Here is a 26112-nt window from a genome sequence, read left to right as displayed (position 1 = left end):
TAAATGAGCATTTGCATTAAAGTTAACTAAAAATAAAATATAAGGACACATAGTTCTTTTATTACACTTAAAAAGGTTTTCCCCCGCAATTTATTTACATTTAAAAATGTTCAAGAGTTCAGAATAAAGATTAGTCAGAAAGAATAAGAAATTTGTGTGTTATATTGAAAGGGCATCTGAAAGAAAATAAAACCATAAAAGAAGGAAGAAGTGAATAAAGAAAACATAATTCATCTTGTCTTTATTACAATTAAATCCTTGTTTGTTTATAATTAATAATGTACTGTGGTTATTATAAATTTGGAAAATAGTATTACATTTCATAGTATTTAAGTGTTTCAATGTCAAACCCTACTGCGAGAAAAAATACCATCAATTCATAAAAATGAAAATTTATACAGTGTTTACAAATAACTACACTTTTGTAGTTTGTTGTTTGCTTTTGTAACAGGAAAAGATTACAAGTCCCTTGGCAGGTAGTGCGGTGCCTGACTGTATACAAGTCTACTGCTTGACGGTTGACTTGGATACACGCCCTGCAACAATAACAACACGAAACATATAGAAATTTTGACTAGGAAAATTATTATACACAAGATAATTATATACGTTTTTCTTGGTCTTCTTAACCAAAGTATTTTTATTTTCAAATTATTAGATAAAAACTAGCATCACGAGCAGGAGTCGAACAAACAAAAGGGTCCTGGTGCTTTACCAGCTATCATGACTTCGACTCACCAACTCATCATCATAACCTACAATTTTTTATAATTCTCTCTTTCTTTGCTAATATCCAATTTCGTGGTTAATATATTGCCAAGAATCCATATAATTACACTTTGATATTTGAATTTACACTTACATGCGTGGTGTTAGAAGACGGTACTACCAAATGTGGTTGAGGAGGCGCTGAAGACGGAGGTCTAATAGGATATCCTGATGTTATTCCACCAGTCTTTGTTCCCTAGAGTTAGAAAAAAAAATCATCATTAATATTCTTTTAATTTACCATAACCTGATAATTACAAACTGATTTGAATTACCTGGGCAGGTTGCTGAATTGGAATCGCACCACCATGCACTGGTACATGAGTTGCTGGTCGAATAGAAGCCACAGCCACAGGATAGTACTTGTCCTCATTCAAACTGAATTTATCCAATGGAGTATGCCACGCTGAAAGATTATTAACTAGATTTTTATTTATTTAATTATTTTTTTACAACAGTTTATTTTTATATACTGTAAAATTGTTAATACGTACAAATTTAAACAAAGTAAAACAAAAGCTAGCAGTGTAAAATAAAGCAAAATCTCTCAATAGGGGGTGAAGAATCACCCAGTGGTGACATTTCACACGTCTCGCTTCCCTACAAGTTGTAAGGCCACTGCCGCTTTTATGTATCAGGATTTTATGATATCTTCTACTAAAGGAATTTTAATTGTCCATCATGTGATTGGATACGGATAAGGGAGCATTTACTGTTTTTTCAGAGAATTTTGTGGAAATTTATTATTAATTATGCGATTATAGTTCGAATGTTTGGTTGAACCCCCACAGTCTGATGCCATATGTCCATTATAGTTTTGGATATCAGTTGTTTGCTTTGAAGTATCAGTTCTGATCATTTATCTAAGAGTCATTAAATTTTTTTATAAGGGCTAGACAGTTCCTCGTTTTTTAGTCTTGTATGTGGATTCTATGTTAGTCTTTCTTTGACATGGTTAACTATAGGAAGGGATATTATATATATACATAGTTATATATATTCCATGTCGGAGGGTAAAGATTATGCATTGGTTAACATTTATTTTTATCCGCCGCTTTTTCATCCAAGGTGAGCCTGTAGAGAGCGATGTGAAAGGACAAGATCTTTATTGAGGAACATGACAGTATCATCTGTGTAAAAAAGTGTAAATCAATGTTTCGGGATGGGTAGGTTAGTCGGCCGTATATGTTGAATATAAAATAGGCCCAAGGATACTGCCCTGTGGGACTCCAGTTTTAACAGGATAGTGGTTATAGAAAAGGATATTCCTAGTTTACCTGAAAGAAGTAGTCAATCAAATTGAATCAAAATTTAAGGAAATAGGTAAGGTGTTTTTAAATAAAATTAGTTTTCTGACATTTCGGCATCCTGTGCCATTTTCAAGAGCTAGGTGTATTTTATTTATGGATGCCAAAAGGTCTGGAAAGTGTAATGTTATTTAAAAACACATTCAACAAATAGGCCTGTTAAAAAGAAATTTTTTACCTATAAAAAAAAATAATAACAAAATAAAACTATAATTAGAACTTTTCCTGGAAATAAACTATAATTTAAAGCACCTTTACATAATAAGGGCTACAAAAAAATAAATAAATAAATAAAAACCAACTATAAAAAGAAAAAAGGACAACAAAAATGAAGAAAAGCAGCAAATGAAATAAATAAATAGTAGATAATTTGAAATTAACAAATCAATTTTTGTAGTTTTGTGATTCTCCAATCACCATGGTTTGTCAGGCGCATTTTGGCTTTATACTTTTTGTTTTCTTCTTCTTTTTTAAACAACGGTATTTTAACTACGAGATTAATGAACCCTCAGGGTGTCGGTGTTTTTGAAAAAAAAAAAAAAAAAGCCCATTTGTAAATATGCATTTTTGGGGGAAAAAATTGTACATATATCGGGTTTGAATGCAGGGTCACAGGAACCTTTAACTTATAGTGATGAGGCCATGTTGACACCTAAACCATTGTGGATAGCAACGCCCCAACCAGCTTTATACTTTCTTCAGTATAAACTGTCCCTGGTTGTGAAATACTGTAGTGATTGATTATTTACGACTACTTTAGTCTGCTAGATTTGCCAATTCCGCAAACCAACCAGTGAATCTGGGGAGGTTCTGAAACGCATCTCAGCGACCATTAGGGATGACCAGCAAAAACTAAACCATGTTCTCCAGCCTTTCAGATATCTCCATGCCTAACAAATTATTTTTTTGTTAAATAAAATATATAATAAAATAATTACATGTTACTGGATGGGGCATTGGTTGAGTCATATATATGTGATGTTTAGAGCTTTGAGAGTCAGGATGAGAAACTTCAGTTCGACTTGAAGAAGGCCCAAACTGTTGACCGGGATAGCCAAAAGCAGGTTGAGCAGGAGGTGGACCTGGTCCATGGTGATAATAACTGTAGCTTCCTTCTAAAAAATAGTGTAATAACATATCGTTAAATTATTTTTTAAGACAAATTTCTTTTAAAATAAAAATCCCTCCCTTATTTTAGGTATCCATATCTTTATGTACCAATAAATCTAACTGTTAGGATATAATATAACAAAAAAACACACAATTACTAAACAAGTCTAACATTTCATTTTTTAATGGATGTATAAACTAATATGCAAAAATGTTAGACCTAAAAACATTAATTTTTTGTCATTTTTTTCATTGTTATTCGTCTTCACATAACTCAGTGAGCATTTCCAAAACTTCACATCTTTGCACGAATTAAGCATTAACCAAATTTAATTAATTACAATTTATTATAACTAAATATTATTTTAATTGACTACTACTCTCATATCAGTCTTAAATATTACTACTTACCAATAGTTTGACTTTCAATCATGGTTGCTAAATAATTATTAAATCAAATTAATATTAAATTGACAACTGTTACGATACATTGGAAAAAAAAAAAAAAAAAAGCTTCCGCTGGTAGCCAATTAAACAAATAAAGAAAAGCTATTAGTTTTTGAATTTTTTTCTTTCAAACAGTTGTGAAGAAAAATGGCTTTTCCAGCATTAAAGTGAGAATGTGAATGCATGATAAATAAAACTTTTACAATGGCAATATGATTGATATTTGATTTTAGACAAATCTGAATTATTATATTTGTAACAAAGATTTTGAATCATTAATTAATGAAATTGAATAGGAAATAAGTTAATAATGTCTTTATTTTATTTTTCCAGCTTTAAACAAAAAATAATAATAATAATAAACAAACAGTTTTACAATACTCACTTTGATATGTAACAACACGTTGTGGTGGAGGTGGAGCCGGTTTCTGTGGATAATGTTGGCTATAATGGGGTTTGTGCGGCGGGGGAGAAGGACTTCTCGGGCGCTTCAAAGATGGCTAAAATTACAAAGAAAAAAAATTTAAACACAATTTCAACTTTTACCCTTAGAGATGTTTAAAACTTACTGGTGAAAGAAATGAATGCGTTGGTGGCACCTTGTACATTGGACGATCAGGCATAGGAACATAATTAGGCTGTTGAATAACAAGCTGCGAAAGCTGTCCAGGCATGGGAGAAACGCCTGTATACAAGCCGCCATACATGTCCACGACCTCATTGCTAAAATTAAATCAATTTTCAATATACTATAGATAAAAGTTTGTATTTTTGAAATCTCACCTAGTTTCCTGCTGTCGTCTCCGTTCATCTTCGTTTAATACCTTTTTAAGTTGTAAAAAGAGCTGATGTTTCTCATCCTTAAGTTGATTTAGTGTTTGCTCTAGCTGTGCAATCTGTTCTCTGTTTTCCTCTAAAGTCATAACATCCTGTTTCTGTTGCAGTTCCCGTTCTTTCCGTTGCCTTTCTACTTCTGCATCTGCCTCCTGTTCTATTAACAGAATAAAACGACAATAAGTTTGTAATTCCTTTTAAAAATACAGTAACCTAAGATTGATAAACAGTATTCTTGTGTGAATTTTAATCACAAACCATGTTTTTCATTTGAATCTTTGAATTACAAAAAGCAAAAATTAGAAAATTAAGATAGTTCTTTAATTGTGGGAGTAATTACAAGACAAAGAGTGCCTCAAACAAAGTCAATTTTAGAGCCATTTCAAAGTTCAATTAATTAATTTTTTTAGTCAATTCCATTAGAATTCATGGTCCGATTGACCTATTAACTTTTTTCAATTAATCAATTTTTATGTAAGGTATTGGTTGAGATAAAAAAAAAAATCAGTGTCACGAGCAGGATTCGAACCCACGACCTTCGGCTAAATACGCTGTTGCTCTTCCACTTGAGCTATCGTGACTTCCATCCACTCGGACACTAACTTCCCATCTCAACCTACCTTTCGAATTTTCCCTCCTTTTTGCCATTTTTCAAATGTCATGTAATCTATTTGACTCTCAGCGACAAATGAATTGGCCACGCAGAGCTTTAGTGAAGATATACTTCATTTTAATTATTAAATCCATTAGAGTTCGTGGTCCGATTGACCAATTAACTTTTTTCAATTAATTAATTTTTATGTAAGGTATTGGCTTTTAATCGATATTTTTTTGTAAGATATAAGAAATAAAATAAAATTATTCCAAAGCTGCAATTCCTATGCATAACTATGTGTCAGGCATGACTAAAGAAAGATTGTTCAAATTTAACAGTATATTCTTGGATATTTTAATACTTTCATATGGGGGATATTATAAGAACTTCTTAATGAAAGTAAGTCGTTCTTAGGACTCACTGGTGTGCAATAAGCACGAAGAAATAAGCAATAAGAAAGAATATTGAGTACACCAGCATCCCACTTGAGTTAACAGCATGTAAATAGGAAAAAATGATGTGGCAGGCCACCACTGCAGGCATGGCTTGTGCCTCTGGAAAAACGTAACAAGAAACAGGGGATACAATAGTTTCTAAATGGCACTATATAATGTACACACCGACATCTACATCTACAATATCGACCTTCATTTAGTTATATAGTATGTGCAAAGGGTGATGAAAGAATATTGAGTACACCAGCATCCCACTTGAGTTAACAGCATGTAAATAGGAAAAAATGATGTGGAGTGTGCCTAGATTTCTCATTTGGACGTGGTAACATCAATATTCATTGAGTAAAAACTTATTATAATATCTTACCCTGTTTCTTTTTTTGTCGTTCTTTCAGTATATATTGCTTTAAGGCCTGGAACATCTGCTCACTGCTCTGAGGGCGGCAGGCCACCACTGCAGGCATGGCTTGTGCCTCTGGAAAAACGTAACAAGAAATTTGTAAGGTAATTTGAAACAATGTAATGATAAAATTTAACCTGATGGCAAACTTTTCAACCACAAAATTTGCTAATTTTAATCACCAAAGAATCTTTGAATATAATTTCTTCGAGTGAAGGTTATTTAAGAATTAATCCATATATAAATATAAATATATTTATCAGGCATAATTCACCATATTAATTATTTTAATTACTTATACTTTATCTACACTCTTGGTTGAGATGAAAAAGTGTCACCTTTGGCTCAATATGCTGCTGCTCTAACAACTTGAGCTACATGACTTGGTTAGAGCAGCGGTGTATTGAGCCGTAGGTCGTGGGTTCGAATCCCACTCATGACACTTGCTTTATCATCTCAACCAAGACTTTAGATTAAAAATATAATTAATTAAAAAGTTATTTAAGAAATTATGTCAGATTTGATTAAGCATATTTTTTAATTTTAAATGAGATATCAAAAATTTATTAAACCTGGCAAACGTACTTTTTCTATTCAAAACCTGATTTGAACAAATATCATGAAATGCAAAACACTATAAACAGTCATGCGATGCACATTTTACTAACAGAATCTATTATAAAATAAATTTTTTATCTCACTGTGCAATATCTTTTCTTACATGTACTATATAAATTATATTCAACCTTTATCAGGAATAAAAAGTGTTCAATCTTATCTTTAGAACTAATTAAGATAGTGCAATTGATAGCACGTAGTAAGAAAAAATAAATAAAAAAAAGCTTTCTTAAGTTAAAAAATCAAATTGCTCATTTTCTATGCAAACGTTATCAGTCTAAAAAATGCTATTACATAACTATTTCTAAAAAGTAAAAAAAAAAAAATCAAAGCTATTCTCTATTCTATAAATGTGTACATTATAAACTTGATTTTTATTTAATTATTTAAAAAAGAAAAATTCCCAGTGTAATTTAGGAATTAACTATTTTGTATTAGTGTAACATGAATAAATTTTTTAGTAGGCGATTGGCAAATAATAAATTTATCTAGTTATTTTCGCTTCCAATCCACCAAGCTCTCGCATATCAAAAGTACTGTCGATAGGTGGTCCTCACGGTATCTGACACGTAATAGAAGTCGTACTTATTTGATTAACGACAGGCCATGCGAGGTTAACACACAGATAATTATTTTGGGCCAAAGCCCATATATGCCCAGCATGTAGGAAAAGGTCGTTCAATGTGTCCACCTACTTGAGGTGTCCAAATCTTTGGCTCCGTGTAGAGAGCGCATAGAAATCCACCCAAATGAGAATTATACATGAGTACAGTAGCGAATATTTGGATCCCCTGTTCCGATTCTTCGAGAAAACAGGGTCATTTTACTGTATATAGTACTGATAGTTTTGAGTCCCTAGCATGTATTGAGATTGAATGTATTTATTAGCATGAATGTATAGTGAGGGCCAAAGGCGGAATATTGAGTACCCATCGACCCTCAATTAGGTTAATTATATTATAGGTATAAAGGATGATAAAAGAATATGGAGTACTCCACCACCCTGAATGAATGGGTTTGGCTCTACAGACGTATTACGTTGGGGGCTGAAATGACCTATCTGTTTATAGCACCTGGAGAACCTCGTTACTGGATGGATAAGGCCAAGGTCTGACTACAGACTGCCAACACCCAAGGTGGGTGATCCATGAGGCCTGCCGGTAATTTACTGTTTAATTAATTATGTAATTAATTACAAAATTTGGAACTGCCGAAGTGATAGGTTCAACTCTGTACATGTGCACAATTGAGCTTATATACATCCAAAATCGAAATCCAAACAAATATCAGGGTCAAACAATGGCTCTTTTTAATAGCGAATGATTCGGTATGTTTAGACTTGATAAACATGCAGAGACATAAAAGTTATAAACGCTGCTTTAAAGAAACCTAAAATCTAAAAGTTTAGACAAAATATGGTTAAACAATGGTAGTTACTCCGTTAAGTACTGCTGTCCTGGGGTGGGGAAAAAAATTATAAGGATGTAAATTAAGTAGAAATTTTTTTTAGCGTTTAGATGAGATAAATTAAACAAAGGATCAAAATAACAGTAACTAACTTTTGTATTTTAAGGCAGGAATTAACATATTTCCGAATAATTGTGTACGGGCCGAACTTAAAACAAATGCTAGAGGTGTACATTCACGCTCACCTTTATTTGTTGGACGCTCAATTTTTAACAAGTGGCATATAAAACTGCAGTGGAATCAATTCATAAAATGGTTATTTTAAAATAATTTTCCCGACGTTTACATCTTGAAACGGGTCATAATTAATATTAATAAAATATACAAAAAGGGAATTCGACTCAAAAAATGTACATTCCCCAACCTGTTTGCAACCTTCTAAACGCTTCCTACAACGGTAAACAAGTTCAAACATTACAACAAAATTTATGACATCAAGGACGTTGAAACGTCACCAGAATGGAAATTTAAATTGGTGAATTTCAATTTATTTATGCAGTTACAGGTTTTATAAAATCATTCAAAAAGCTTATCTTAGCTTCTACAAAAAAAACTATTTTCCTTAAATAAAAATTCACTCTTCTAATTTTTTTTGCTTCGCCTGCCGGCATTAGCTGTTCTATCTAATTAGAACTGAATCAAATATTGATTTTTCTGGTTGCAAGATAATAAAACAAACTCTAAATTATACAAGGTGATTCGTTATTCGTATAACAAATTTGGTCAGGTGCTTCTACAGCTCAAATGCAACAAAAACTTGGTTCAATGCTTGGCAGATATTCAACTTTTTTAACGACCTATGGTTGTCGACATAAATCTACTTGTATTGCTCTTAGCCTATTCATTTTTGGGTAAATCCAACAAAAACATTGAAAATAGTGTCAAATTTACTTTAATAAGACTGCCTTCTAGAACTTTAAATTTAACTTTTGATTAAAAAACACTAAATCTTTCAAAACTACTAAATTTAAAATTTATTAAAAAACTAATTACTAAACTTTGCAACTTAATTGGAAATTCATGGTAGAGTTTGGAAAATTTCATAATAACTTCTTCGTTTAGAAAGCTTTCTAGCAGTGTACACTTTCATTTTATTGTATCGAAACAAAATACAAAAATTCTATGTTAAATGGGAAAAAAGTGAAGCCAATAAGAAAAGTGAAAAAAAAAGGAAAGTGGAGTTAATCTAGTAATTCACATTTTTATCTTTGGCAAAATTTATTTCACAACTTTAACTTAATAAAAAAACACCAAGAAAGTTCAACATAATTTGGTTGTTCAGTATGTTTATGAAATCTACATGTTCCAATCAAATTAGTAAACCAACTTTGTACCTTCAGAGTTTTAACTATTATTTACTCTAAAGCATATCTTTATTTTGATTAAGTGCATTTGTGCAATTTTTGATGAAGTCAGACGGGACCTTTTTTGGGTACATTTCTGACCCCCTTTAGATAAACTTCTCTCACAGGGAACAGAGGTTGCAGGAATGCACAATATTTTCAAGGCTAGATTATACAAATTAGGAAATAGACTTTTTCTATCGTTCCACCAAACCATAGGGTCAGTGCGATAGTTCACAAGAGGTTCTGCTATATATTTATCAACTTCCACAATAGCAGAAGCTTTTGGATCTTGGAAAGAATCAAACTGTGAGTCCGGGAGTTGAGGAATCGAAAGAATCAAAGGAATCGCAGAGTTGATGAGTCGCCAAAAGAATTGAAGAGTCGAAATCCGACTCCGGGAGTTGAAGATTTTCTTAGAAGAATCAAAAGGAGTTGTTACAGGAAAAAGAATCGAAGAGTTTCTTAGAAGAATCAAAAGGAATTGTTACAGAAAAAATAATCGTCGGGAATCGTGTGACGTAATCCGTTTCCTGAACTGAACCGCAACTCACTTAAAGGAATCGATTGGATGGTCGATTCTTTTGCCCATCTCTATTCTCTAATCCTTTACTTAGCCAACATGGCCAAGGCGTTTAGATAACGGGCCGACCTTGATTCCTAAACTATTATAAATGGGGTTGAATTATCTAATGAGAAACTCGCCCATGCCCTATCACTTTTCATCAGTTTAGCATACAACATAGGAAGAGTACAATGTCCATGCTTCACTCTGTACGTGCCGTTTTCGTCGGCTTGAAAACATCTTGTCAACAAATTAGGCTTCAAAGCACCAGCTTAGGTAATGCTCGTCCCATTGACAACGCATGCTAATATTGTAAAATATGGAAAATAATGTTATTAAGTTTAGCAGTTGAAAAAAAGCCTTTATTCAGCCCCACGTTTTTATATTTAATTAAGACCAAAATGGTACTGAAGAGTCATATCTCTTTCATTATAGTTATTCTTATTTTCTTCCTTTTTCCTAACTTTCTTTTAGGATCGTTGTTATGAATCCTGAATTTATTTGAGTTTCTAATTGGGAATGCTTTTTAAACTTTTATAGGTAGACCAACTGTCTTCTGACAGGAGGGGTAATAATTTATGCAGGCTACAGTAATATCAATTTTGTAGGTCCCACACTGTTTTTAGAAACTTCCCTACCAAGTCTGGTATGGCATAAAATCATGATTTTTAGAGCAATTAATAACTATTAATTTATTAAATTGTTTAATTTATTTACCATTCAAAACTGTGATTGATGTATCGCTGTCTAATCTTTCAATTATTTTACTTCTTTAAGGCCTTCCTCACCGTTTCAATCTGTCAGATTTTTTTTGTTATTTAAGGTCAAAAACATTAATAATCGATCATGATTTTGAATTCAGGATTTACAATGAAAATATGAGAGCGGATGGATTTTTGTGAGATGATTTATTGAGCTCTGAGGGGTTGTACTTTTGGGTTACCAATCATGCTCGTTTGTCAATCTGTCACCCGTGTTACATAAACCACCATTGATGATGTGATTTTATATAATGTGTAAAATTTATGGGCCGTCAAACACCTAAGGTCATCGCCAGCTCTTTGAGCTTTTTTTTTTTAAATCTGCAGCCAGGGGTATTTTTTATAATAGTATAAATTTCAACGTTTTTCGTTTGAATCCATTGGATTTCGTGGTCCGATTGACCAAATAACTTAATGTTTCAATTAATTAATCTTTATGCAAGGTATTGGTTAAAATAAAAAAGTTAGTAGTTTTTCTTTTGGTCAAAATTTACAAACTTGATTTATTTGTTTTCTTTCTTTGTAATAATTATTTTTATATAACTGTATTAAACGGTCATTATCAACAAACACAAGTTGATATCTTTTAAGCAAGAGAAGAGCAGAAAGCAAGAGTGAACCCACATTTTTAAATTATCTCCTAAGTTATGTCCTTGACTCATTACTCATATTTTGCCAGCAAACAGTAGTTTTCAAATAATTAAAATTTAAAACACAAAACTACAAAATTTAATTAAAAACATAATTAATATGGTCACTTATGACCATTGAGCAAATATGGATTAATTTAATATTTTTGAAATATATAATATGTATTATAATGATTATTTATTTATTTTTAGATGGAACTCCATTAAAGAAACTCGGTTTCATAGGATTGGGAAACATGGGAGCATCAATGAGCATGAATTTAGTGAAAAAGGTATACTTTACCTAAGTATCATTGTAAATAATTTTAACTTAATAAGTTTACCAGGATAACACCCTAAAAAAATATTCCGAGATCAAGCATTAAGACTTAAGATAATAATATACATATAATCAAAATTATTATCTCTAAGTCAATAAAATACCTTGTCTTTATTTTATTCCTTCTATATAAACTTATATTCAAAAAAATTTGTTTATTCTAGGGGTTTGATGTGACGGTTTTTGATATCAACAAAGCGGCATGTGAAAGAGTTTCAAAAGTTGGTGCCAAAGTAGCCGGATCTACCCAAGAACTGGCACAAAATGTCGAATTCATATTAACTATGCTTCCTGCCAGTCCTCATCTGAAATCTCTCTATTTAGAAGATGATGGATTATCGAAGTAAGTGAAAATGAATCGTGCAATCTCACATGTATTCTTCAATATATATTCTTATATATATTCTATTATATATATTCACTATATATTCTTATATATATAATATATATATTCTTCACATATATTCTCAAAAATGGCAAATTTAAAGCACACAATACAAAAAAAAAAAAAAATCATATATGTAATATGCAAAAATTTTTAAGAAAGAAGCTGGACGAGGCAGCTAAGGCTATGACCTCAGGATTAACCGTGATCCGGCCCTCTGACACTAAAATGATGATTAAAGAAAGTGACAGCATTGGTGGGCTGGATCAGTAGACAAGCCCGTAAGATTTGACTCATAGAAGAGGGGTCATCCTCATCCTTTTAAGGATAGACCTTGGACATCTTACTCGGTGTCTGGCATGTTGAGAAAGGTCATTCCATTTGTCCTACTTAATTGAAGGGTGCCTTGGCTCCATATAGAAAGCATGTAGCCACCCAATATAATAATTACTATACTTTTTATTACAGTATAAGTGTAAATAACAGCAATAGACTAGATGTTTTTATCAGTTTATGAACCATATAAAAATTAATTAACATATGAATGTTTCAATTTAATTTCAGATTTCTGGATAAAAATAAATTCATCATAGACATGAGTACAATCGATCCATCAGTTTCAAAAGAACTGGCTAAGCATTTTGAAACAGTAGGTGCCAAATTTATTGATGCCCCAGTATCAGGAGGTATGGGGGGGGGAAAAAAAAAGAAAAAAAAACAAACATTACCTAAAGGATTTTTTAGGCATAAAAGCAGCAGAAGATGGTACTTTGACTTTTATGGTAGGAGGTGATCCAAGTGTCGTTGAAACAGCTAAACCAGTGTTATTGGCTATGGGATCCAGGGTTATCTACTGCGGTGCCGTAAGCAGTGGACAAGTAGCGAAGACTTGCAACAATTTGATACTTGGAATATCAATGGCAGCCGTTTCGGAAGCCATGAATCTTGGTGTAAAATTAGGCCTTGATCCGAAACTATTAGCCTCGGTAATTAACAGCAGTTCCGGACGCTGTTGGTCATCAGACACATACAATCCAGTTCCTGGGGTCATGGAAAATGTACCCAGTTCGAAGGATTACAAGGTATATAATAACTAAAGTAAAATTACATTTAGAGTCAAATCTATTTTTATTTTATTTTATTTTTGTTTTAATTTTAGGCTGGCTTTACAACCGAAATGCTTGCTAAAGACTTAAAAATAGCTGAAAATGCTGCAAAAGAAATTGGGTTGACGTTAGAAGTAGGAAAGAAGACACTGGAAATTTATGAAAATATCATCACTCAACAACTAGGCCATAAAGATTTTTCTTTTGTTTATAAACATTTTACAGATAAACAAACAAAATAAACGCCATTCCTATTTACTTTTTTTTTATGATTTTGATGTTAACCTGAGCTCTTAAAATTAAATAATATTGTGGATAGTTGACTGGAAAACTTTGGTGCTATAGTATCACCTGTACTACATACATCTCATTCCTCGGGGCCCCTCTATTCTCACTAATAAATAATTTATTTCAATAAATAACAAACACAAATATTTATATACAGTTAAAAATATTTTTGGCTGTGAAGTATTGGATCAGTGATCGATACCTGCCCCGCTGCTGTGCCATAAGATCATGCGGAATGATGAAGTTCTTTATTTCACTCAGTCCTGCTAGAAGGAGCCTGTGTGTGGTCCTGGTGTGGCCTATGTCCAACCTGGTATGATTTTTTCCTTTCTCGAATCTAGACCCAACCTCCACAGACGAGGATATTTGAAAAATTACTAAATTGTATATTCATGATATATTAGTATAATAAATATATTATATTTATTCAAATCAATTTACAAAACCATCGAAGAAAGGATTCAATTTATAAATAAACAATAATATTAGTAAATAATGTAATAATAATTACAGAAAAAATGTATTTAAAAATTACACTTTACATCTTATAAACATGAATTTAACTTTTATAATATTTTCTTTAAAAATATAACTATTGAACATAATAATTGCAGATGTTGACATAATGTTTCTAAAAATGATGCTTAAAAAAGTCCATATTCTTCAAACTGAAACTCCTGAAAACAAATTACACATGAATAAGGCATGTACAAAGAAAATATATTTATATAAATATGTTGACTAAAATTCAACTGCTATTGTTTAACACTTCGAGCTTTAGCATGTAAGTATGGGAAGGTTTAAGGTAAATAAAATAGCTGACAAACTACCATAAGAAAGAGCTGTATTTGCACTCAACGGACCCGAACTAAGAACCAAACCATGCTGAAAGGAGGATTGCAAGTCTACATCTAGCCAAATGGGCAGGGAGGATAATCAAGAAGTAGACTTCTTCCTGGCAGTACCTGCACAGTGGTTTTCTGTCTATACTCCTAATCGGTGCGTACACCTTCTTAGGCAGCAGTGCCCTGGCAGGAATCTAACCAGAATCCTGGTTCTGTTGCGATTACTTTCCAATAATTCCTTTGTAAATCTTATGGATGGCTCTTCTTTGGCTTTCTTCACCTCATGCCTGGGTTATTGCTCCATCATGTTTTGAACTCAGTAAGGATCTATTTTTGGAAGTATCCTTTTCTGTGGCCAAGTGCTATGCCACAATGGGGTTCAGGGCCTAGAAAATTCATGTTGGCTCCTTTTTGCGCCACCATGTCTACTTGCTCATTGTCTCTATGTCCTGAATGCCCATGGACACTGCCCAGGAATCACTGACTTCCAGGCCGAGCCGAGCCATTACCCATTCTTTCCCACTGTCAGCTCCTTTTACCTCAAAGAAGCCAACTCCTCATATAAAAATGTTTTCTGTCCTAACTTGCTTCCCCACCCCTCCAAAATGCAACATATATAAACATAAAATATCAATATTTCACTGGCAATCTCAACACAACACCCAATTTAACTGGGGGGGAAAACAAATATTTTGAGTGAGTACAAATACAAATTGAGTCTAAAATCTCTAGCACTTTTTTCACATCCTACATATATTTGTATAATTTAAACAGTGTTTATAAATCTCAGGACCTGACAATGATCTCAATAAAGACCGAAACGTTGGCACGATAAAGAAAATGTTTTTCTAAAACTTACCAGACCGCATTTCACGATCTCCAAATAATGCATGGAGGCCCTGGCAGAAGTCAGTGACACCAATGTCCTGAACCTGGCACGTGTCCCCGGGCAATCATGACATAGAGGCAACGAAAAGGTTGACATGTTGGCCAAAGAGAAGGCCAACATGGACTCTCTAGATTCTGAAACCTTCTGTGGCATAGCATCTTGCTACACAAGAGGATACACATTAAAAACCAGGAGTCCAAAACCTGGTAGAACAATACACCAGGTATGAGACGAAGAGATTCAAAGAAGTACCATCTGCAAGACTTACAAAGAAATTATTGGAAGGTAACTGCAACAGAACCAGAATTCTGGTTGGACTCCTAACAGAGCACTTCCACCTAAGAAGGCACATGCACCGGATAGGAGTAGACACAAGAAACCCTGTGCAGATAGTGCCAGGAAGAGGAGGAGACTGCAAAACACAATTTATGTTTTTGTGAAGGTCTATTCAGGTGCAGATTCTTGCAACAAGAACAGGAAAAGCCACAAGCAAGATCCTACATTAAGGAGCCACTGGCAAGGCTATGAGGTTGATTAACAACCTGAAGATGGCTAATGAGTTGGGTAAAAAAAAAAGAGAGAGAGAGAGAGAGAGAGAGAGAGAGAGAGAGAGAGAGATATCAACTCAGGTCGAGGAGCAGAAGTCCTTGTGGCTGCCTCTTTTATCCCTATCCCTAAGACAACAAAATGTCTAAAAAGAATAAAAAGGTTTTATTCATGTAAGATATTATATCTATAGATGTTATTATACAATAAAAACGATTATTGTGGACTTAGGTGTACCAAAATCAAAAAGAGGTAGGGTCGGACACCGTGTATCTCATCTCAAACCACTGTACCATTTGATAGTTAAATATCCCTATAGTCCTGAGGTACCTGCGCTGCCATGCCCCGAGACTGACCTTCGACTAATATAAAAAGTTTGTTCAGATATAAAATATTACCAAATTTCTTAGGGTGTCTCATTGAAGCCATTAAATTAGCAAATTGGATTTTCACATATGTAAAGTTTGGCTTACCAGATCAAAATCAGCCGATGAAATTGATGACGACAAGGTGAAGAATTATATGAGCAAATATGAAGTCTCCGAATCCTCTTTCGGGGCTTATTTTCGCGAACTGCAGCTTATTCTGTGGGTTCGCCTGGAGACGCAAGCAGACTGAAAAGGCAGATTAAAAAAAAAATTAAATTAAAAATAAAATGAATTTACGAAATTAATGTTCTAATTACCTGCCAAGACGAAAGAGCTGACGCATGAAATAAATCCACTTAGAAATGAATTGAAAGGAAACGTTCCGACAAGACAACAATAAACAAACTCGACGATGCCGGTCAAGAGGACATATAATAAATAAGCGTCTATGATTTTCAACTTTTTGGACGTGTTTGTGGAATATTCATTGTAAAATTTTTTGACTACCGTGCTCAACATTTTGGAAAATTTGTCCGGATTGGAACGGTGAAAACTGGTGACGTTGGATATTTCAACGGCGACTTACCAAATGCCAGGCGATGAGTCGTTTCCGAATCTGAGAGGTTTCACTGAACGAATCGGAAAATGAACCGAATCGTTAACTGATTGAACTATATTCTCCCTCTTCGGTCGTTCCAGAATTATAATTTATATCAATGTTTTTTTATACAGAAAATTTAAATATGGACATACAAAAACAATAAATAAATAAAACAAACACGAAAAAGAGCGCAACTAAGACCTATTACCCATACAAACTGAGACATGTAGAAAATTATATGAAATAAAATTCTATTTTTCTTTTTTCATTTCCCATTTAGAGTCATAAGGATTTCACTGTTTGGTACTTTTGTCTATTGTGACCGATATCTGCTAATAGATTTTGTGGAATATTTTCCTTTCCTTATTGAACTACCGAATATTTTCCGTGTATTCGGTATCTAGGTCTATATTGTCCAAGAATGGCATTCTTAGGTAACATAGCCTTTTCTAAGCTATTGCAGCATTTGCAGGGCTGTTGTAGACAATCTGTACTGTTTTCCTCGTATTTTTTAAATGAGATGATTAGGACTTCTCAGGGGTGAGGTATTGAGGTTTGCATTGCTTAGTTTCCTAGGTACTATAGCCTTTTTCCCACTTTTGCAGAGATCGTGATCTGTTTTCTTCATATATAAAAAGTAACGTTAGGGCTTCTCAGGGGTATGACACCTAGGAACATTACTCAAGAATGGCTTTCCTAGGTACCATAGACTTTTATTAGCTATTGCAAGGATTCTTTTCCTTTTTCCTCATATTTTAAATCGGAGCTCTCAGAGGTATGGTATAGAGGTCTACATTTGCTTTCCTAGGTACTGTGATCTTTTCTTAACAATTACTGGGCAGTTACATAAGATGTGGTCTACTTTCCTCATATAGTTTAAATGGGATGTTAGGGCTTCTCAGAGGTATATATTATATCTAGGTCTATATTATACAAGAATGGTTTTCTAGGTACTACAGCCTTTTCATAGCTATTGCAGGGCAGTTGCATAGGATGTGTTCTTTCATCTCTTCTAGAAATAATTGACAGTGGTCATCTGTTGATAGTCCCTTTTTTTAAAAGTGGTATTTGACTGGAGTATTTCCCATAAATATACAAGGGGAATTTTTAACTCCTTTCTGTCGAATAGGCACATCCTTTTTATCCCATGATTTCTTGCCATCATTGACAAACTTGTCAAAATGTTAATGTCTAATAAAACCTGATTTTTATTATCTCATATACTTACCAAAATCAATCTCTTTGATACTAAACAACGTTGCACTTATTTATTCAGATATTGTGAGATGCGGTCGGGTGTGATGTATCAGAAAAACATTTTCTTTATCGTGCCAACGTTTCTATCTCAATAAAAGATCGAAATGTTGGCACGATAAAGAAAATGTTTTTCTGAAACCTACATCACACCCGACCGCATCTCACGATATCTGAATAACTATCGATTAACGGTCACTAACCTCTACACGTTGCACTTATTATTCATACGCAAATGTTATTTTTCCTTACACATATATTGTTCTTATATATTATATTATTTGTATATTTTTATTTTACTAACTTGTTTATAGTTTTCTTTTCTTTGTAGATGTCACTTGAATTGTTGTTTCATGCTTCTTTTTTACCATAATTACAGGCTTATTAGGCCTTTAATGTAATTTTTTTTCATTTATATAATTTTATTTTTACATAAAGTAATTGTTTATTGTAATTTCTTTTAAGAACTTCTCTCTCCCATTGGGTTGTTTTTGCAAGTTCATAATTATTCGGAAATCGTGAGATGCGGTCTGGTGTGACGTAGGTTTCAGAAAAACATTTTATTTATCGTGCCAACGTTTCAATCTTTATTGAGATCATCTTAAGGGCCTGGGATTTATAAACATGGTTTAAATTTAACAGATACATGTAGGATGATGAAAAAAGTGAATTTATAAAATGCAAAAAAAATATATTTTTTATATTCAATCAAAGTTTTTTTACTCACTCAGTGTTTGTTTTCTGCGTAATCACCACACAAGTTCATAATCTTTTTGCTTGCCACATGCCTGGCTTTACACTACTCCCAGTATTTGCTGTTCTTTAGTTACCCAATATTCCAATTCTTTTTTAATGTGGCCATAGTTTATGCCACAAAATAAATTTGGGCCTATGTGTTCTTCCAATGCTCCCTTTTCAGCTAGGGCTAGAAATTCTGCTGCCTTGTTGCCTGAAATTCCCTCTAGACCTGGGACGCAACCAGACTATTTGTAAATAGATCTGTTTTTTAGGGTATTCAGGCAGTTCTAGACTAGTTTTTATTTGATATCATAAGCTTGTTGAGCCTTTAAAGCTGCCTGGCTGATACGATTGATGATCGTAAGATCGGAGTTGTCTATTTAATGTATAATAGCTGTTGTAATTTGTCAAACTTTCAATTTGGGCTAATTACATAGACATTCTTATTAACTTTTTCCTCATGAAGAAAAGAGTATGTTGTTTTTTGAACAATTTAAAATTAAATATGATTAAAAATAGAAAGGTTTTAATAAACAAAAGTTTATTGAATAATAATAATTTATTTAAATTACAACAGCTCAAATTATTCTAATAGCCCTATTCTTGAAGAAAAGAAGTGAAATTTTATTTTGTATGAGGCCAAACCCATTGGTCCTTCGGTGCACTGGTCATCAGGGGTTCCCAAGGCTTGCAACGAGCAAACTGTCTTGCTAAGGCTAGTTCGTTGTCTGCTTGGATGATAAGTTCTTCTACTTGACCACATTCAATCTTTTGTTCGATTTCCTCACTTGTTTTTGCCTATATGGAAAAGCTATTGTTAAAAACAAGTATTACTAATGTTGCAAAAATGGAATACCTGACTAACGATGGCAGCTCTACTTTTGACGATCTCCTCTGTATATTTTCGATAAGCAGCATCCTTTGGCATACTGTCAAGCACATTTAAAATCTTCCCATACAGCACACTCAGCGTATGTTGAGGAGTCTTTGAAACTGGCAGGCCTGTCAGGCCAGTAGCCTGAAAAAATAAAAGAACTGAATGTTATCATTCATCATTCATTCTTAAGTGACTGTCTTTCACTCCAGTATTACTTTTGACTCATAGACTCACACTATCCGTGATAACAATTTTCACACATTCAAAACTAAGTCAGGTAATAAGATATTATAAATAACTAGTTGCCTGTCAGGGCAATAGCCACATTCTTTAGTCAAAATCATGGAACAATATGATTTATGAATGTGAGAAAACGGATTGCAAATAGCAACTGTAACTATGTTAATTGTTCATGATGGTTTTGTTGTCAAATGCCATTATGGGCCATTTTGGGGTCCATCCTGGCTCACCACAGGGATAGATCAGTGGTTACCGCATGGGTTCATAATGAGGGCTTAAAACAAATTAACTTTGGACCAATTTGACGATAGTGCACAACAATGTTTCAATTACCTGGCGGTTTTCCTTCTGACGAATGGAAAACTACAGCAATTTCTTCTGCTGTAGGTTTATTAAATCTATCTGTAAACTATCAACAAAATGCAACTGAAGTTAAAACTTTCATGTTGCATTGTTTGAGCTGCAGTCCTGTTTGCTCATAAGGTTTTTTAGTCAAAATACCACCAAGAGCTGTCAAAATTGGGCAGTCTAATCTTTTAATTTTTGTGCAAACTTAATGCACATTGACATCTGTCAAGGAGTCTGCAAAACATAATTGACCGTATGACGAACCTTCACCCTCACATGGCAACAAATGCGATACGAATTGGTGAATCTGTCCTCAAAGTGTTTAGAATTGCAGTGCACATGATGTTTTTATTCAACATAATTTGTCGGAAATCATAACAGAGCAAGAAAGACTGCTTTTTTTTTTGTTCAGAATGGAAAACCTGCCTTTGTTTGGGTGGGCGGCCACCACTTCTTGATTATTCATTCTAACTTTTAAGGTTAGGGGTTAGTACAAACAAATACAGTACAAAAAATATACATAGTATAAAATAAATAAATACAACAATATAATAAAATAGAGCAATTGTATAGTTAGTCACAGGACACTGATTAATATTATAAAAAATACAGTGCACGATTAAAACAAGTATTGTAATAATAATTTAAAAAATCTAATACACAATAGCACAACAATATTAGTACTGAAAAGTACTGGTTTTTAGTACTAAAACTTATTGTGACTAATTGCGAGGTGAGAGTCATACAAAACAACTGACAGATAACTTACGTAGTTTGAATTCATATTTTAATTACTTATTTATTGCCCTCACAATTAGTAATTTATGCTTTTGAAATTTTTTAAATAAAATTGAGGTCAGGGCTTTTGCTTAAGCCATAATTTGGCCATAATTTTAGTCGGCGTCTTGGGAGTTCACAATTATATATAAAGATAAAAGAGGCAATCTATTTTTATTAAAAAAAGGGGGGGAGGAAAAACTTGTTGCTTTTCTCAAGAATCATAAGTCCTATGCAAGGGGGATGGTTAGGGCTTGTTAGGGGTATGAGATCCACATTGCTCAAAAATGGTTTTCTTAGGTACCACAGCCTTTTCCTAGCTATTGCAGAGGTTGTGGTCAGTTTTCCTCATATAATGTTTCATATATTGATTCATCATATATATTTCCTCATATGTATTCATATAAGTTACATCTGCTCAAATTTATAACTTACATATATGGTTGGGGTTTATCAGGGGTATGGTATTGAGTTCTACATTGCCCAAGAATGGTTTTTCTATGTACCACAGCTTTTTCCTAGCTGTTGTAAGGCAGTTGCATAGTATGTTCTCCATTTTCCTCATTGTCTTTTCTTAGCTATTGTGGGGCACTAGCAGAAAATCTATTGTATTTTAATCATAAATTTTAAAAAGAATGGTTAGGGCTTATCAGGGTATGGTATCGAGGACCACATCGCTCAAAGTCCTCCATTCAATGTGAATTCAGCTCAGAACAGAAGCAGAAATTATCAGCAGAACTACAAAATCTACTGCATGTTAGGACTAAAATAATAGGTCTGCTCATTGGTCAATGTAGACTCCAGAGTAATATAGACAGAGTGGCAGAGGAAGAGGAGACAGCGGAACATGTCCTCTGTTGGTGCAAAGGCTTATATAGGCTACAGGAGTCCTTCAAAAAGCTTAATTAGGAGCTCTATATAACAGTGGAAATGCACAATGGATTAGTTATGGTAATAACTAATAATTTTATCTATTGTAATTTTGGGTGGCAAGCCTCATGGAACAAGATATGTTGTCCATTATTAGGCACATCAATTGACCTTTCTATCCATGTAAGACAGGTTTCACTAAATTAGGTGATCATGTATCAATCGCAAACAAAAACAAATATAGTCAAATCAGTAATTAATTCCCCCTCAGGGGGAGTAAAATAAAAAAAAAAGCATTACATGAATCCTCGTGGAATGTAGTCAAATTGTTTTACTTTCTTTTGTCTGTTTTACCCACAAAATCCTAATCTAAGAAGATGTAAAAGACAAATTTTGAAAACGGGCACCTCCTAGGCCACATGGTAATGCGCTAACATTGTAATGACCTTGAAAGACTTATGTGGGCGTCTGACTAGTGCAAAACCAACACTTGTGCCAAAACTAAAGTTCGGAACTTAGACCGTGAAAAATGCCCACATAGGTCAAGTCCAACAGGGGACATGTTCAACTGTCTCTTCTTTTCCCTTGCATTATCTGCGATGGTGGGAATCGATCCTACGATTGTGGGTTCGATTCCCACTGCTACTGTCTGGATTTTTTCTGAGCATAATAAAAGTTGAAACAACTACTCATTAACAGAAGGTCTGGCGGGTTCAGATCTCAGAGACCCTGAATGAATTTCTTCGATGGAAGAAAAATGGCACACAAGGGGCTCAATTTAGTATTGTTACATGCTAACAAAATGGAACCAGGTTGGAGTGCAAGAAACTGTAAAGCTGCAGTACTCAGGGGGAACTCCATCAAAAATAAAAAGTGCCAAAACTACCTAATATACTGTATGCGGTACACGGATCCGTGATATGATCAATTGATTGAACCAAGTTCACACCTTGTGAAAAAAATTCTGCGAGTGATATAATGCCTATAGATACATAAAGCTTATAGAGTCAGTCATGCTACAGACATCAGAAAGCAGACACTGTGTTTTGTGTATGATTAAATAATTGTACGTGGAATCCTAGTTGTTATTCTTCAGGTAGCAGTACTGTCAACACGCCTACAGTCTGAACGTACATAGAAATACACAAGATAAAAGAACCCTCAAAGTTATATTTTAAATAAATAACAAAGAAACTCTTTAGCAATTAATTAAGTTGTTTGAAAATGAATAGGAAGGAATTGGATTTGCCCTCACCGTTTTAGTCACTCGGAATGCGCTCATTTTAGTGAAATAAATCCAAACAACACAGAGCTGAGAATATACAAAAACAGACCGATCAGATGTTATAACTAGGGTGAACCAGATGAAAAAAGAAACCTCATGTCATTGAAGTCACCGGAAAAATAATTAAATTTAATGTAAAGTATCACCTCTGAGTGCTATTTTACGATAATTAATTAAAAAAAAAAGTTTATTGTTCATTGTGAAACCATTTTTTGTTTGTTTTAAAATAATTGAAATATTTTTAGATCGAGGCTGTGGCTATTTCTAACCTTTCATCGGGTTAACAGTTTTGACCTTTTGGATTTTTTCACCTGTTTGTCATAGAAATTTTTCAATACAACGAATTTATCTTAAAGCTTTACGATGGCTTCGAACACGGGAGGTGTAAAAGCTTTTTCCATCCAAGGCAGGCTGTACAGGGAGAGAGAAAGGCTCCATGGCGAGGGTATGACAGTTGAAGAAAGGGCCTGGAGAAAACAGTGGATCAAGGACCAGAAGTTGCACCCTTCAGAGCCCAGAGTTGTACCGGAGTTGTATAAAGAATTGTATAACCCCTTTAGGAGGGCTTATTGGTACCCGCTCGATAGGCTTTTCAAACCTTTAGAACCAGTTATGGTGAGAAAATTTCGTTTAATTATTTATTTATAAGATAAGCTCTACAGGTAAGATCTAAGCTAAAATAAATAATATTAAAGTAACAAAATATACACTGCTCCACATAAAAAAAGTGGCGCATTGAAATTTTGGTATTTTTTATGTCCTTGCCTTTCCAATAATATTAACACTGTTATTTTTTATAATTCGGGTATTTATTAAAAGATTTGGTCAGTGTGAAAATAAGAATGAATTTAATACCAAAAAGGTTACCAAAGTCTGAAGTAAAATATTTGACAAAACGGAGAATTCTTTAAAGTCTAATCTTGGAAATGACATCACAAAATTACATTAAAATTAAACCTAAGTCATTTATTTAATCTACTTCATCCTGGGGAAGACCAGCAATGTGATACGACCAAGAATCACAATCCTTCGGCTTAGAAGACACAATGAATATAATTGCTTTTGCATTTTGATTGATTGATGTACACATCATTATCCCAACACTTGGTAACAAAACCATTTAATCTAATTGATGTAATTCACAATCCGTAATGGAAGAAATGTTGGAAAATAATTTAAGTTCGTCAGTTAAAAGTATGAAAAAAACAAAAAATTGATGAAACGTCATTGAAAAATAATTCCGTGGCGGTTATGAATAAGTAGGTAAGTCGACTTAACTCGAAAATGAGTTAACAGTAGCATCAGAATGTTCCCTTGTAGCTTTAGGTCATGTATAAGTCGGTAACTTCAATTCCCAATAGAAACCTGGATATAGAGATGTACATTTTTAGGTATCTTCAAGTATGTAATGTAACGCCAAACATAAAAACGGTCCTACTGAAAAATTGAAAATTTCGACTTACCTACTTATTCACGACCGCCACGGAATTTTAAAAAAGTATCAGCCCGAGGTGAGAGCGCTGAGGTACTCCAGACAGAATTTCAGATGGAACCACTATACACGAATCTTGTAAGGTCTTCCATGTAGAAAGGAATCGAGCCAAGAAAGAAGAAGGTCATCTATACCACACAGCTTCCTGAGAAGCCGAAAGTTAATCCTGTTGAAAGTCTTGGAGATGTCAGTGTAAATACCATGAACTCTGTGACCCAATTTGATATTTGTTATTGAGGTTTTTGTCTGAGTACCTGGATGGATAGATCAGTAAGGTAATGAAAAGGCAGGTAAAGTCAGGACTTTCTAACAACCATGATCCAGCCCTCTTGATGGTAAAAATGTGATTAAAACGAAATGGAAATTCCCGTTGGGCTGGATCTGGTTTGGAGGGTAATGAAAAGGCAGATTATGTGATTATTTATACTTTTGTCATATTGATATTTTTAGCTTTTGTCTAGAAGATACTTTCTTTTTGTTAGGGTGTATTTTAAGAATTTTTGCCTTGTTTATTGCCAGTTTATTATATAAAAGACTGGTTTCTAAAACAAAATTATTTAAACATGTCAAGGAAATAAGAAAATCGAACTATTTGTTACGTTAAATTTCATTCCAGGGTAAAGAAGCTGCTTTGCTGGCAAGGAAAATTACCGGAAAATTTTGTATGGCTATATTTGCAGTTTATTGCACCGCATATTATTTCAAATACAATCACAATGTGAGTTTTTTATAATTTTATTTATTTTGCTTCATACTTCAACTTTATTGTCATGTTTAATTCCTGATAGAATACATTCCATCTTATTTTATACATATTTTTTAGGATTGGACAAGAAAAGGAGGTTGGAGAGTACTGGCAAACAGGGTCACATCCGTACCCGGGGATCCTAATTACCCTGCTTCTCCTAATAGGTTTGTCGGCGCAGATTATTCATCAAGGGGTTTCAAAGATTCCCCTATTTAAAATTGGCCGAATTGGTTCATGCTATTACAGATAGTTTTGTTGTTATATATCAAAATGTAATTAAATTAAATTAGAAAATAGATTGACTTTTTAGTATGAAGTAAAATTACAAGTGCTTGGACTATAAAGGAGTACAAGCACACTGCCCTGTGGCACTCCCATGGCCAGAGAGTATCAGTCGGAGTAATCTTGTCACACCTGAAAGCTCTGACAGAATAGATAGTTAAGTAGAGGATATTTGTACAAAATTGTGCCAGACCAAGAAAGGCCCCCCAAGGAAGGGATTTAAAAGTAGGTTAAACCATATGGTAAATGCTTAAGTATACTTCAGTGGTTGGGCCAAAAATGAACATAACGCACAGACCAATCAATGAACTGTAATGAACGATCTACCTAGTTTATCACTTTGCACACCAGATGCTTAAAACATGGCTGGTCTCTTTTATTCTTTCATTGATGAATTTTTTCATTAAAAAAATTCCTTGATTTATTATGGAGAAAAAATTAGTAAAATAAATAAAAAAACTTACTATATATTTCAATTTAGGTACATATTTATTCTATTATTAATATGACTAAAAGTTATCACATTGAATGACA

At 33.6% G+C, this 26112-nt stretch overlaps 5 protein-coding genes across 7 annotated transcripts; 2 read left to right on the top strand and 3 right to left on the bottom strand.

Annotated features, from left to right (window-relative positions):
- Positions 1 to 233: 233 nt before the first annotated feature.
- On the bottom strand, positions 234 to 8382 carry LOC106665361 (G protein pathway suppressor 2). 3 transcript variants are annotated; one of them, XM_014391730.2, is made up of 9 exons: positions 8187 to 8382; positions 5884 to 5991; positions 4416 to 4623; positions 4202 to 4355; positions 4018 to 4132; positions 3014 to 3190; positions 1044 to 1174; positions 863 to 964; positions 234 to 536 (listed from the first exon to the last, which is right to left on the bottom strand). In XM_014391730.2, the coding sequence occupies exons 2-9, from the start codon at positions 5978 to 5980 to the stop codon at positions 459 to 461; spliced, it is 1062 nt and encodes a 353-aa protein (XP_014247216.1). In that variant the 5' UTR covers positions 5981 to 5991; positions 8187 to 8382; the 3' UTR covers positions 234 to 458. The 3 variants fall into 3 exon arrangements, with proteins under 3 accessions (XP_014247216.1, XP_014247215.1, XP_014247217.1); XM_014391729.2 differs by lacking the exon at positions 8187 to 8382 and adding an exon at positions 8094 to 8136; XM_014391731.2 differs by lacking the exon at positions 8187 to 8382 and adding an exon at positions 6502 to 6642.
- A 1570-nt stretch (positions 8383 to 9952) lies between these two features.
- LOC106665414 (3-hydroxyisobutyrate dehydrogenase, mitochondrial) lies at positions 9953 to 13388 on the top strand. Its single transcript, XM_014391826.2, has 6 exons — positions 9953 to 10185; positions 11513 to 11592; positions 11804 to 11982; positions 12589 to 12710; positions 12769 to 13106; positions 13184 to 13388. Exons 1-6 carry the CDS (start codon positions 10101 to 10103, stop codon positions 13370 to 13372), a joined length of 993 nt encoding a protein of 330 aa, XP_014247312.1. The 5' UTR covers positions 9953 to 10100; the 3' UTR covers positions 13373 to 13388.
- A 564-nt stretch (positions 13389 to 13952) lies between these two features.
- Positions 13953 to 16692, bottom strand: LOC106665335 (dolichyl-diphosphooligosaccharide--protein glycosyltransferase subunit DAD1). The gene is made up of 3 exons (XM_014391672.2): positions 16384 to 16692; positions 16172 to 16312; positions 13953 to 14095 (listed from the first exon to the last, which is right to left on the bottom strand). Exons 1-2 carry the CDS (start codon positions 16583 to 16585, stop codon positions 16182 to 16184), a joined length of 333 nt encoding a protein of 110 aa, XP_014247158.1. The 5' UTR covers positions 16586 to 16692; the 3' UTR covers positions 13953 to 14095; positions 16172 to 16181.
- A 2511-nt stretch (positions 16693 to 19203) lies between these two features.
- Positions 19204 to 23134, bottom strand: LOC106665406 (NADH dehydrogenase [ubiquinone] 1 alpha subcomplex subunit 5-like). Its single transcript, XM_014391819.2, has 3 exons — positions 23027 to 23134; positions 19516 to 19677; positions 19204 to 19457 (listed from the first exon to the last, which is right to left on the bottom strand). Exons 1-3 carry the CDS (start codon positions 23051 to 23053, stop codon positions 19284 to 19286), a joined length of 363 nt encoding a protein of 120 aa, XP_014247305.1. The 5' UTR covers positions 23054 to 23134; the 3' UTR covers positions 19204 to 19283.
- A 180-nt stretch (positions 23135 to 23314) lies between these two features.
- LOC106665405 lies at positions 23315 to 25599 on the top strand. Its single transcript, XM_014391818.2, has 3 exons — positions 23315 to 23671; positions 25165 to 25266; positions 25372 to 25599. The coding sequence occupies exons 1-3, from the start codon at positions 23420 to 23422 to the stop codon at positions 25510 to 25512; spliced, it is 495 nt and encodes a 164-aa protein (XP_014247304.1). The 5' UTR covers positions 23315 to 23419; the 3' UTR covers positions 25513 to 25599.
- The last annotated feature ends 513 nt before the right edge of the window (positions 25600 to 26112 follow it).

The sequence above is a fragment of the Cimex lectularius genome, unplaced genomic scaffold, assembly GCF_000648675.2.
Source record: "Cimex lectularius strain Harlan isolate CLEC.00 unplaced genomic scaffold, Clec_2.1 scaffold9, whole genome shotgun sequence".
In the NCBI taxonomy this organism is placed as follows: Eukaryota; Metazoa; Arthropoda; class Insecta; order Hemiptera; family Cimicidae; genus Cimex; species Cimex lectularius.
This window is presented reverse-complemented; position numbering and strand designations above follow the sequence as displayed.